At 47.1% G+C, this 14,315-nt stretch overlaps 1 protein-coding gene across 1 annotated transcript in view; it reads right to left on the bottom strand.

The window, feature by feature from the left end:
• Positions 1–14,315, bottom strand: part of LOC148513691 (uncharacterized) — a 120,956-nt gene that overhangs the window by 103,132 nt on the left and 3,509 nt on the right. Inside the window, exon 2 of the mRNA XM_088481560.1 lies at positions 758–888. Within this exon, the coding sequence (XP_088337686.1) occupies positions 758–888 (131 nt within the window). The remainder of the gene's footprint in view (positions 1–757; positions 889–14,315) is intronic.

Raw genomic sequence — 14,315 nt, 5'->3', positions numbered from 1 at the left:
CTGTGGCAATATAGACCCCTGACAGCAAAAACGTCAAATAATTTATGTACAACATTACACTGGTGCATTGTGCACAGGTTCAACTTCGATGTGTGAAGTGGAATGGGTATCTAATGCCGGTTGTCGGGACGCCTCCTGTCAGAATACCAAGAGCGGCATCCCGACGGTTGGAATCCCAACAGGGGTCAGATAGGTATATTTACCCTCCTCCCTTCCATCCCTAACTCTCTCTTCTTGTAGCCTAACCCTCCCCACCCCGCACCCTAACCCTCCCCGTTAGTTCCTAAACCTAACCCTCCCCCCCTTTCGTGCCTAAACCTAACCCTCCCCCCTTTCATGCCTACACCTAACCCTACCACCTTAGTTCCTAACCCTGACCCCCCCAGTGGTACCTAACCCTCCACCCTAGGGGTGCCTAACCCAAAACCGAACCCTAGCCCCGCTACACTTCCTAATACTAACCTCCTCCCCCCCCCCACGGCTAACGCTAAGAGCGCCCCGGACTTGCCTCGTTCGGTCTGACTTCCTTCGGCATTCCGGCGTCGGGATTAAGATACTGTAGGCGTCGGTATTTCGACACCTATCTTAAGTCCCGTGCTGGGCTTCAACTGCCGGGATTGAGACCGGTGGCATCGCGGCCGCTGGTCTCATCACTGCATCCCTGTGCAGTAATCAGTAGGTTACTTTTGGTGCAAGAATAGGATAACACAATTATTAAGATAATGAATAAATCAATGTTTGTAAATCAGAAACTCACGGATTGAAGAAACCCGTTATATTTGCCTCTTCCTCTGTTGCTGATATTCTTATGAAAGAATAAGACATTTCATTTAAAATTGGTAGGACTTCAGATGTGGCTGCTGCTTTCAGGTTCCATAGGCCATTTATCTATTGAGAGATGTCAAACAAACACAGTCAATAACTTCTTTACATCTGTTCCCACCATATCCCAGTATCATGCATTGCTGACAACGCTAAATTCCCGGGAGAGGATGCAGTTGCCATCCCGGCGGTCAGGATGCAGACGTTCAGAATACTGGTGCCGGAATCCCAGAATACCGACTGCCGGCATCCTGACCATAAGTGTTAGGGGGAGGTTTAGGTTTAGGTACTAGGGGAGGGTTATGCTGCGGCCGGGGAGGAGGGTTAGGGTGAGGCTGCAGGGGGGAAAGGTTAGGCTACGGGAAAGGTAGGTTAGGAGAAGGGTTAGGCTGCGGCGGAGGAGGAGGGTTAGGAAGAGGATGCAGGGGGAAAGGTTAGGCTCCAGGAAAGGTAGGCTAGGAGGAGGGTTAGGGTTAGGCTGCATCGGGGGAGGAGGGTTAGGGTGAGGCTGCAGGGGGGAAAGTTAGGCTCCGGGAAGGATTTGATTTTGCATTTTTTCTCGCCTGGTCTGGGATGGAGAAAACTTATCTCCATTTTGTTTTTGCCAATTGCGTATTCGCCTGTTTTTTGGCAAAAAATATTGCAGTTTTTTGGCAAAAAAGTCAGTTTTCACCGCTAATTGAATACGGCCCATAGATGTGATGGCGTCAGTGATCCGCTGTGCATCTGGATGACTGCTGTCATACTTGCTCCCTCTTGCAAAGGATTTTTTAACAGTCAATTGTTTTTTAGAACTACTGCTAGTAGTCTTCCTGGTCTCCTTCTGGGATGAAGATCCACGCCCAGCAGCAGCAGCAGACATAGAGCTCAAGGATTCTTGTAAGGAATCCAGGATAAGGGAGGACTGAGTTAGCCTTCAATAAATTGATTGCAGAACTACTTTCCGATCATGATTGAAGATATTGTTGATGAAGGTGTTGGTGGTGAAGATGCCAGGTTCTTGGATCTAGCAGAGAGAAGGGAGCTAGCTGATGCTGGACTGCTTGTTGTTACTTTTTAGCCAAAGTTTCTGAATTTTGCAAACAATTTTGATGGATGCACTGCAGATGATATAACAGGATGGCGAGGGTCCCTACCTCTACTTACTCTGGCATGACAACGGGTACAGATGGCTTGACAATTGTTGTCCGGATTTGGGAAGAAATGAATCCACACATAAGAAGTGGATTTTTTTGTTTTATGCCCAGGTATGACAATGGGCTTTTCCTTATCATGGGCAACAACTGTTTCCACTGGTGCCTGATTTACACAAACAACATCCTCATCAACAACATCCTCAGCATCCTCATCATCAAAATCCTTATTAGCATCAGCTACACAATTATCCTCCTCATTCCTCATCCTGGTGCACTTCTACAGAAGCATCCTCAAATTCTATGTCAGCATGTTGACTTGTACTGCTCATCCCCACATTTGCAGAGGACGCACAAGTTATGGAAGGAGGCTCCTCTTCAAGTACAGTTTTGGAAAGGTCAGGCTCACACATTGCACCCGCCGACACAATTAGACTATCCTTCGGGATTTGTGACATTTCTGAGCATGCAGTTCTGTGCCTTAATGATTTTAATTTTTTTGAAACATCTACAGAGAGAAGGGCTTACATCAACATAAGAGGCAGAACCACCAGTCATAAATAAAGGCCTCAGCCTTTCCTTCCCACTTCGTGTGGTGAAAGGCATATTGCCAATTTTATGTCTTTCTGCAGCTATCTTTCCCTTTGATGTTTTTTTCTTTACCAATATAAAAGATTGGTTATTTGATTTTAGATGCCCTGACTTAAGCCCCATATGCCCTTGGGCCTCGGCTTTAGTAGATGACGTAGACGGACTAGTATTGTCATGACTGGTGGTACTGGCAGAAGCTCCAGCCCTAGTGTGTGGTTCCTGCTCTCCTCTCAATTGATCATTCTCCATATCAACAAACATGAATGAAGTGGGATACAGCACACACGTCAATTTGTACCAATTTTAAATATTACACTACGGTATCAATGACCTACAGTGCCACAATATTTTTTATGAATAAGAGAAGAATAACACTGCGCTACCACTTTGTGTCATAAGATTTTTTATTAATAATAAAATAATAACACACTGCGCTACCACATACAGTGTCACAAGATTTTTTATGAATAAGAAAAGAATAACACTGCGTTACGACTTACAGTGTCACAAGATTTTTTATGAGTAAAACACTGCGCTAATACTTACAGTGTCACAATATTTTTTATGAATAATAAAAAAAATAACACACTGTGCTACCACTTAGTGTCACAATATTTTTTATGAATAAGAAAAAAATAACACACTGTGCTACCACTTAGTGTCACAATATTTTTTATGAATAAGAATAACACACTGCGCTACCACTTACAGTGTCACAATTTTTTTTTATGAGTAATACACTGCGCTAACACTAAGGGCGAAATTTACTAAAGTGATAGTTTTTAGAAGTGAGTATTAAAAGTGATGTTGCCCATAGCAACCAATCAAATTCTACTTAAATGTTAAGTAGAATTTGTTTGGTTGCTATGGGCAACATCACTTTTAAAACTCACTTCTAAAAACTCTCACTTTAATAAATTTACCCCTTACAGTGTCAGATTTTTAATGAATAAGAATAACACACTATGCTACCACTTACATTGTCACAATATTTCTCATGAATAAGAATAACACAGGCCCTGATTCAAAGCCGCTCGTAAGCGGCCGATCGTTCGTTCTGACCGATGTTTGCACATCTGCGCATGCGTACGGATTTTAATACGCATGCGCGAACCAGTCAGTGCGGCCGAAAATCGTTTGTTCGCTATATAGCGAATGCCTGCTATTTTGAGTGACAGAAGGAGGCGTATGTGGGTGGTAACGGGAAGGTGCTTGAAAACGGGGGTGTGGAATTCGAACGCAGGCGTGCTTAAAGGTCAAAACGGGCGTTTTAAGGGAGTGCATAATTAATACAGCAGCGTCATTGACCACGTCACTTGGTTTTTTTTTACTCAGAACTGCTCGCAAAATAGCGGTTGAAAAAACCAGCCACAAGAATAGCGAGCAGTTTATACGCTGTTCGATGTACTCGATTAATCTAATAAATAGCGGACATGATGTATGGTGCGAGCGGCCAGGGGGCGTATTTTTCAAAATTACAACCGCAAGTTTTGCTCGCTCGTTCAGACTTAGAGGCGGCAACAGACCGCAAAGAGCGAACGGTTCATTTGAATAGCCACCCCTTGTTTTAGAACGAACGACCGCAAATAGCGAGCGGTTCTGAATCAGGGCCACAGTGTGCTACCACTTAGTGTCACAATATTTTTTATGAATAAGAAAAGAATAACACTCCGCGCTACTGCTTAGTGTCACAAGATTTTTTATGAGTAAAACACTGCGATAACACTTAGTGTCACAAGATTTTTTATGAGTAAAACACTGCGATAACACTTAAGCTGGCCACACATCTAAAGATTATCTGTCCAACCAGCCAACTAGTTGATTGGTTGGAATGAAAACCTGGTAAGGTATGAAAGCAAATGACAATCAGCAATTTGCTCCCAAACGCCGGAAAATGGACAAAAACTGTTGTTCGAAAAAATAGCTTAGATCAAACATTTAACAAACTTGTCTGACAACCATTTTCATCTGTTTTCTGGCATTTAGGAGCAGATTGCTGATCATCATTTACTCCCATACGTTACCAGATTTTCATTCCAGCCAATCAACAAGTTGGCTGGTTGGATGTAAGTTGGTCTAGTGTGTGGCCAGCTTTAGTGTCACAAGATTTTTTATGAGTAAAACACTGCGATAACACTTAGTGTCATAAGATTTTTTATGAGTAAAACACTGCGATAACACTTAGTGTCATAAGATTTTTTATGAGTAAAACACTGCGATAACACTTAGTGTCACAAGATTTTTTATGAGTAAAACACTGCGATAACACTTAAGCTGGCCACACATCTAAAGATTATCTGTCCAACCAGCCAACTAGTTGATTGGTTGGAATGAAAACCTGGTAAGGTATGAAAGCAAATGACAATCAGCAATTTGCTCCCAAACGCCGGAAAATGGACAAAAACTGTTGTTCGAAAAAATAGCTTAGATCAAACATTTAACAAACTTGTCTGAACGACCATTTTCATCTGTTTTCTGGCATTTAGGAGCAGATTGCTGATCATCATTTACTCCCATACGTTACCAGATTTTCATTCCAGCCAATCAACAAGTTGGCTGGTTGGATGTAAGTTGGTCTAGTGTGTGGCCAGCTTTAGTGTCACAAGATTTTTTATGAGTAAAACACTGCGATAACACTTAGTGTCATAAGATTTTTTATGAGTAAAACACTGCGATAACACTTAGTGTCACAAGATTTTTTTTATAAATAAGAAAAGAATAACACTGCGCTACCACTTACAGTGTCACAAGATTTTTTATGAATAAGAATAAAATACTGCGCTACAACTTATAGTGTCACAATACGTGGATGATAAACTGCAGTCTGGCCGGCAGTGTCACTGAACAATAATAGAATAGCTAGCACACACAAAAAAAATCTGAAAAAAAATATTTTATTTTATTTTTTGTGGAATGCTAATTCTATTTAACTTTTATTTTTTTTACACTGGGGAAGAGCACCCCTGGATGAGGCAGCAGCCCATTGATGAACAACACATCACCCCTTTAGGGACAACAAAGCACCCCTGCGGAGTGGACGGACCACCTGCAGAGTCACAATAATAGCGTAGCTAGCACACATTAAAAAAACAGAAGAAAAAAAAAGAAGAAAAAAAAAAGATCTTTTTTTTTTGTGGAATGATAATTATTCATTTTAACTTTTATTTTTTTTACACTGGGGAAGAGAACCCCTGGATTGACAGAGCACTCCTGGATGACACAGCACCCCATTATGATCTGCAGCCCTAGCTCCTTGATTGACAGCACAACAGTGACACAGCAGCATTCCCCACTTTATCTACTGCAGGACCAGCCTGAAAACGCTGCTCCCTCGAACAACTATAACACTGCAACCTTGAGCAACAGAGAAGAACAGAGCCCCTTGATTGACAGGACAACAGTGACACAGCAGCACCCCACACTTTATGTACTGCAGCCCCAGCCCGACAACGCTGCACCCTTGAACAACCACAACACTGCACTGTTAAATCTAGGGGTGTGCACCGGCCACTTTTCGTGTTTTGAGTTTTGGTTTTGGATCTGGATCTTTCTTCGTGTTTTGGATCTGGATTGGTTTTGCCTAAACCACCCTTCCGTGTTTTGGGTTCTGGGTTTTGTGTTTTGGATCTGTATTTTTTTGAAAAAAAGCATAAAAACAGCTAAAATCACAGAATTTGTAGGTTTTTCTGCTCCTATGCTATTATTAACCTCAATAACCTTAATTTCCACTCATTTCCAGTCTATTCTGAACACCTCACACCTCACAATAGTGTTTTTATGTCCAAAAGGTTGCACCGAGGTAGCTGGATGACTATGCTAAGCGACACGAGTGGGCGGCACAAACACGTGACCCATCTAGGCGTGATACTGCAGTGGCAGACAGGATGGCAGTTTGAAAAACTAGGCCCCAAACTGTACATAATGCAAAGAAAAAAAAGAGGTGCAAGATGGAATTGTCCTTGGGCCCTCCCACCCACCCTTATGTTGTATAAACAGGACATGCACACTTTAACAAACCAATCATTTCAGCGCCAGGGTCTGCCACACAACTGTGGCTGAAATTATTGGTTCGTTTGGGCCCCCACAAAACAAGCTGGCAATTAATGTGTCCCTGCACAAACTGGCTCTACGGAGGCAAGATGTCATCCTCATCCTCCTCATCCACCGATTCCTCACCCTCTTCAGTGTGTACATCCTCATCCTCACAAAGTATTAACTTGTCCCCACTTGAATCCACCACCACAGGTCCCTCTGTACGTTCTGGAGGCTGGTCTCCCTGGAAGAGCTGATAATTCATTTTGATGAACATCATCTTCTCCACATTCTGTGGAAGCAACCTCCTACGCCTTTCGCTGACAAGGTTCCCGGCTGCACTAAACACTCTTTCGGAGTACACACAGCACGCAGTCGCTGAATTGCGAAAGTGGCCTGAAATTTTTCGGGCCACCCAAAGCGTCTCCTGCACGCCCCTGTCGCTTTTCAGAAAATTCTGCACCACCAAGTTTATTGTGTGAGCAAAACATGGGACGTGCTGGAATTTGCCCAGATGTAATGCCCGCACAATATTGGTGGCGTTGTCAGATATCACAAATCCCCAGGAGAGTCTAAGTGGGGTAAGCCACTGGGCGATGATTTCCCTCAGTTTCTCTAAGAGGTTGTCGGCGGTGTGCCTCTTACTGAAACCGGTGATACACAGCGTAGCCTGCCTTGGAACGAGCTGGCATTTCTGAGATGCTGCGACTGGTGACGCTGCTGCTGTTGCTGCGTAAGGTGATACATCTACCCAGTGGGCTGTCACAGTCATATAGTCCTTAGTCTGCCCTGTTCCACTTGTCCACATGTCCGTGGTTAAGTGGACATTGGGTACAACGGCATTTTTCAGGACACTGAGGACACTTTTTCTGACGCCTCTGTACAGTCTCGGTATCGCCTGCCTAGTGAAGTGGAATCTAGACGGGATTTGGAACCGGGGACACACTACCTCCAGCAATTGTCTAAATCCCACTGCACTAATGGCGGATACCGGACGCACGTCTAACACCAACATAGCAGTCAAGGCCTCAGTTATACGTTTTGCTTCAGGATGACTGCTGTCGTACTTCATCCTCCTCGCTAAGGACTGTTGGAGGGTCAATTGTTTAGTAAAAGTAGTGGTGTTCCTACTTCCTCTCTGGGATGATGAATGACTCCCAGCAGCAGCAACAGCAGCAGCGGCAGCAGGAGGCGTAGCAATGCAGGATCCTCCGGAGGAATCCGGGATAGGAGAGTCAGTCATGCCAGTGACATGGCCTGCAGGACTACTTCCGATCCTGACTAAGGAGGAAATTGACGAGGAGGGAGTTGACGGTGTGGTTTGCAGGCGCTTGGATACAACAGGACAACGGGATTTAGGTGTCCCTGGACTGCTTACGGTCTTAGCCAAAGTTTCTGAACTTGACAGTAACTTATTATGAACGCGCTGCAGGTGCCGTATAAGGGAGGATGTTCCTAGGTGGTTAACGTCCCTACCCCTACTTATTCCACCTTTACATAAGGTACATATGGCAAGACAGTTGTTGTCCGGATTTGGATAGAAATATTGCCAGACCAAAGAGGTGGAATGTTTGGTCTTCTGCCCAGGCATGACCGTGATGGGCTTTTTCATCCCACGGACAACAACTGTCTCCCCCGGAGCCTGATTTAAACAAACCACATCACCATCAGAATCCTCCTCGCCAACTTCCTCCTCAGCGCCAGCTACACCAGTATCCTCATCCTGTTGTACTTCAACAGTGACATCTTCAATTTGCATATCAGCAAGTGGACTGTGGGTGCTCCTTTCAGCACTTGCAGGGGGCGTGCAAATGGTGGAAAGAGCCACCTCTTCCCGTCCAGTGCTGGGAAGGTCAGGCATCGCAACCACCACCACACTTGGACTCTCCTTGGGGATTTGTGATATCTTCTTAGAAAGCACAGTTCTTCGCTGTGCTTTTGCCAGCTTAACTCTTTTGATTTTTTTAGTGGGAGGAGGGCTTCCATCGTCATGTGAAGCTGAACCACTAGTCATGAACATACTAGGGATCGACCTTAGCCGTTCCTTGCCACTCCGTGTCGTAAATGGCATATTGGCAAGTTTACGTTTCTCTTCAGCTGATTTAAATGTTTTTTTCAAGGTCATTTTCCCGAACTTTGTCATTTGGGATTGTATGTGCCCTCTATTATGACAATGGGCATCGGCCTTGGCAGACGACGTTGATGGCATGTTATCGTCTATGTCATGACTAGTGGCAGCAGCTTCAGCACTAGGAGGAAGTGGTTCTTGATCTTTCTCTATTTTATTTTTATCGGAGAAAGTTTGGTCCTCCATTTATGTTATATCGATTTGATATATACGTGCGGCTAAACACAGAAAATATTAGTTTATTTTTGCTGGAGAGTAGTGCACTTTGTGGGTTACACCAGCCTTTAAGAAATGAGCCAGCCGGCCCTTTACTTATGGGACACAGGCGCACGCTTGGCGCTGCTCCTTTGTTGATGCACGTGCGGCTACTGCGCACACAATTCACAAACACAGAAAATAATTTTTTTTTTGGTTTGGACTGGAGTGTACTTTGGGGGTTACAGCACCCTTTAACGGTCAAGCCAGCCGGCCCTTTACTTATGACACAGGCGCACGCTTGGCACTACTTTGTTGATGCACGTGCGGCTACTGGGCACACAATTCACAAACACAGAAAATAATTTTTTTTTGGTTTGGACTGGAGTGTACTTTGGGGGTTACAGCACCCTTTAACGGTCAAGCCAGCCGGCCCTTTACTTATGACACAGGCGCACGCTTGGCACTACTTTGTTGATGCACGTGCGGCTACTGCGCACACAATTCACAAACACAGAAAATATATATTTTTTTGGTTTGGACTGGAGTGTACTTTGGGGGTTACAGCACCCTTTAACGGTCAAGCCAGCCGGCCCTTTACTTATGACACAGGCGCACGCTTGGCACTACTTTATTGATGCACGTGCGGCTACTGCGCACACAATTCACAAACACACAAAAAATATTATTTTTTTAGCACTTGGGGGGAGCACCCCTGATGGACAGAGCACCCCCTGGACAACACTACAGCACCCCTTTAGGACTGGGACACTGCACAGGACTTTGGAGTGGACACAGCCCCTATGGAGAACTGACTGCACAACACAGTCCAGCCAGCCCCTATGGACTTTGAAGTAGTGGACACAGCCCCTATTAACAACAGCAGCACAGCACAACACAGCCAGCCCCTATGGACTTTGAAGTAGTGGACAACAGCAGCACAGCGCAGCACAGCACAGCACAACACTACTCTGCACTACACTACACTACACTACACAGCCCAGCCAGCCCTAACTCCCACCCTCCCTCTTCACTGTCCACAGCCAAGTGAGAAAATGGCGCCGACGCGGGTACCTTATATAGGATCCAAAACCCGCGAGACTCGGAAGGCGGGATGATGACGTTTTGCCTTGATTTCAGATCCGAGTCAGGCGGGAAAAGTCGAGCCTGACTCGGATCGGCCTCGGATCGGGGGGGCTCGGGGGGGTTCGGATTTCAGAAATCCGAACCCGCTCACCCCTAGTTAAATCAAAACAGAAGAACAGAGGGCATGATTCAGAGCCGGACGCTCTGACCAGAGCGCTCGCTCTGAATCAGGGCCCTCCTACCTAAACTTGGTGCGGCCTCCTGGCCGCTCGCATAGCTGTGGGTGACCACCCACAGCATATGCGAGCGGCCAAAAAGATGGTCGTGATGGTCAAGACCATCGCGACCATCGGGCTTGCGACGAGACCCTGCGGTAGGGTCTCGGTGACCGCAAGCCCTGGAGTGATTTTGGCTCTATCAGAGCCAAAATCACTCCCACTGACATCACTAGTGATGTCAGTGGGGCCGGACCCAGACGGTAGGCGTTCCCATGGGAACGCCTCCGTCTGGTAGCCACGCCCCCGGCACGCTCACCAAAGGGAGCGTGCTGTCAATCAACATCGACAGCACGCCCCCTTTGGTGCGAGACCCATAACGACGGCTACCCCGTCGTTATTCGGGTCTCGCGCATGCGCACGACGGAGCTCCCTCCATCGTGCACATGCGCACTAGGGCACCATCGACCCGCTTGCGAGCGCTCAGCGCTCGCGAGCAGGTCTGAATCAGGCCCAGAGCCCTTCTCTTCTGTACACTCTCCACAACCAGAGTGAAAATGGCGCCAATCATCGGGACCTTTATAGAATCCAAAACCCGCAAGAATCCAACAGCAGGATGATGACGTTTGTCTCGTTTTGGATTCCGAGTTAGATGGGAGAACCCGAGTCAGACTCAGTTCCAACTCGGAATTGCAATGTGTGGGTGGGTCCGGTTCTCGGAGGACCGGACTCGCTCATCTCTCTAGTTAGGACATTTACCTAATTGGTTCTGTATTCTGATCATTGGGATCCTGACCACCGGGATCCCGTACCCAACCTCCAGGGAAGCTTTGCTGCTGGTCAGATACAACTAGTATAAGTGATGTGTTCCCTGAACATGGTTATACTGTCATTTCTTTGGAATTTTAAACAGTGTGCATAATAGAATTTGTGCATTTTACTGCTCTTCTGTGCTGAGAATATACCTAGCGATTAGCGAGGGCGATGTTATAGAGAGGAAACACTGGGATTATTTTTTAAGAAACAGCCTGACACAGCCCAGAGCTGCACACAAGCAAGACTTGCGCAGGTGCAGGTGCGCACTGATGGTAAATGTGTCCGGTTGGTGAAAATGTGCACATGTCAAGGGCCAAAAAATTCCAGGGCCAAAAAATTCCAGAGACAAATCTTCTAAACCCCAGTTTGTGCCTGAAAATAAAGTCACTCATACCCTCTTTATCCCTCTTATTTTACAATCTTTTTGAAATGCGCTGCAGGGGGGGGATCTTTTTGTGTTTTTCTTTTTATAGACTAGATAAAACTCCACCTTACAAGCAGCTGTGTAAGCCTTTATATTGCTTTAACAATTTATATTGAGCATACCCCTCTTATTTTACAACTGAATATATTAATATGTATCCTCAAATACAATTTACTATTGCTGGACAGGTAAGAGAGAGACAGTGCTAGGGGTAAATCTACTAAGAATAGGAGTTTTGTTTTCGAAGTGATGTTGCCCATAGCAACCAATCAGATTCTACTTATCATTTATCTAGCACCTTCTAGAAGATAATACCTGGAATCTGATTGGTTGCAATGGGCAACATCACTTTTTATTAGAGCGCTCATCTTAGTAAATGTACCCCCTATAGTCAACAATAAACAATGATAGTATACCATTCATCATTAAATTAACTATATGTTAAAAAAAAATTAATTGCTAGGGATGTCCTAAGCCGTGGGCTTTGGGGCACAAGCTCCGATTTTTGGACTAAGTGCTTCCGGGCTACGATCCTTGTCACAGACTATTAGAGTAAGGCTCCCAGTTACCTGCTGCCTGCGCTCACTTGACAGTGACTGACAGCCATTGCCTACACATCATCATCTCCTTACCTCTTAATGGTAGTGAGAATGAGTAGCTCTATTGTCAAAAGGACCCACAGCCACCCTCACAGAGGTGTGAGCACTGTGGACACAGGAGAACGTCAGCACAGTGCCCACTGCCCAGACTTACCACTCAGCAGCACAAGTTAGTGTCCCAGATGAGTCAGATAAAGGTGAACTTTGCCATATGGCCTATGGTACAGAGACTGTCATGTGGAGGGGATCAGTATTGTAGGGGCCATGTGGAGGGGATCGGTATGAAATACCGCTGGATGCATGTTCAAATCCCGACGGCGGAAGACCGGCAGTGAAGTTCTCGACAGGTAAGTATTTTAACTATTACTAACCTAACCCCCCCTAATCCTAACCCCCATCCTTCCCCCCAAGTGCCTAACCCTAACCCCCCTATAAGTGCCTAAACCTAACCCCCCTTCCCCGTAGCCTAAACCTAAGTCTCCTGGGGGGGTGCCTAACCCTAACCCCCCCGCCCCCCTGGGTATGTAGTCGGGAAGCCGGCGGACCTGATCCTGACAGCCGGCTTCCCGACTGTCATATCCCGGCAAGGGTCTAAAGACAGGCGTCGATATGCCGACGCCTGTCTTTAGACATACCCTGGGAGACCGACGCCCGGCATCCCGATCAAAGGGACGCCCGGCGCCGAGCGCGGATAGCCGCGGGGGGGGGGAGGGTTAGGTTTAGGACTCCCGGGGGGGGACTTAGGGTTAGGCACCCCCCCGGGAGGGTAGGGTTAGGCTAGGGGAAGGGGGGTTAGGGTTAGACACCCCCGGGGGACCCTAACCTACCCCCGGGGGACTTAGGTTTAGGCACTTAGAGGGGGGATTAGGGTTAGGCACCCCTAAGGGAGGGTAAGGGTTAGGGGGTAGAATTAGGCTAATTGTACTTACCTTAGGGACGATCGGGATTTACACTGCTGCCGGGATGCTGGTGTCGGGATTCCAAAATGCGTCCGGCGGTAAATGATACCGATTCCCCCCCACGGGGGTGCCTAACCCTAACCCCCCCTTACCATAGCCCCCCGCCGGGAGCCCTAACCTAACCCTCCCCCCCGCGGCTGTCCGCGCCCGGCTTACCTACGTCGGGCTCCGGGCGCAGGTAAAATTAATCCTGCCAGGATTAGACAGTCAGGAAGCTGGCGGTCGGCATTTCGACCGTCAGCTTCCTGACTGCATCCCATGTGGAGGGGCACCTGGCACAAAATATACCATATGGAGTGTAACTAGCACAGTGGATTGCATGTAGGAGCTCTTGGCACAATGAATATCATGTTAGTAGCATGTCATATATATATACTTATATACTAAGAATGTTGTGTCTGTGGACCTGATTCAGACCCGGTCGCAAGCGCTGTGCGCTCGCAACCGGGTCGATGGTGGGCCAGTGCGCATGTGCACGATGGAGCCGGCTCCGTCGTGCGCATGCGTGAGACCCAGATAGCGACAGGTACTCCGTCGCTCTGGGTCTCGCAACAAAGGGGGCATGCTGTCGATGCTGAGTGACAGCACGCCCCCTTTGGTGGGCGGCTCGGGGGAGTGGCTGCCCAAACGGACGCGTTCCTAGTGGGAGAGATTTCGGCTCTGTTAGAGCCGAAATCTCTCTGGGGCTTGCGGCAACGAGACCCTACCACAAGGGTCTCGTCGCAAGCCCGATGGTCGCGATGGCCTTGACCATCGCGACCATCTTCCTGGCCGCTCGCTATAGCTGTGGGTGGTCACCCACAGCTATGCGAGCGGCCAGGAGGCCGTTCTAAAAACAAAAAAGACCGGCCTTGATTCAGAGTGAGCGCTCTGTCAGAGCGACCGGCTCTGCATCAGGCCCTGTGTGTTTGTTCCAATTTCCATGAAATCCACATCATTTTGCAGTGGAGTAATGTAATATAGTGGCTGTTCAAATCAACTTAATGGCCCTTCACAGTATGATGAACCTCCCCTGTATTTGCATAAGTCCCCTAGAGTCACTCTAGGGAGGTCTTCTGCCTATAACAACTGCCCGTTGATCCCATAGATAGAGTACCTCCTAGGGAAGTGGGCAGAATGAGGAGATAATTGCCTGGAATCCCGGCTCCGTATGGAGGGGACGGGGCTAAATTTAACCGTCCCCTCTTCGCACTCCTGTGATTCATGGCAGATTGGCGTGACTGGAGCAGGGCCTAATGACATAGTAAACCGGCCCCGCACAAATGAAGTGAAGTGGCCAACTGTGTCTGCTCCCCGGGCATCACCCGTGGAGCAG

Source organism: Taudactylus pleione, unplaced genomic scaffold, assembly GCF_031769625.1.
Source record: "Taudactylus pleione unplaced genomic scaffold, aTauple2 ptg000274l, whole genome shotgun sequence".
NCBI lineage: Eukaryota > Metazoa > Chordata > Amphibia > Anura > Myobatrachidae > Taudactylus > Taudactylus pleione.
Note: the sequence above shows the minus strand (reverse complement) of the source record. Positions and strands in the feature narration are given on the sequence as shown.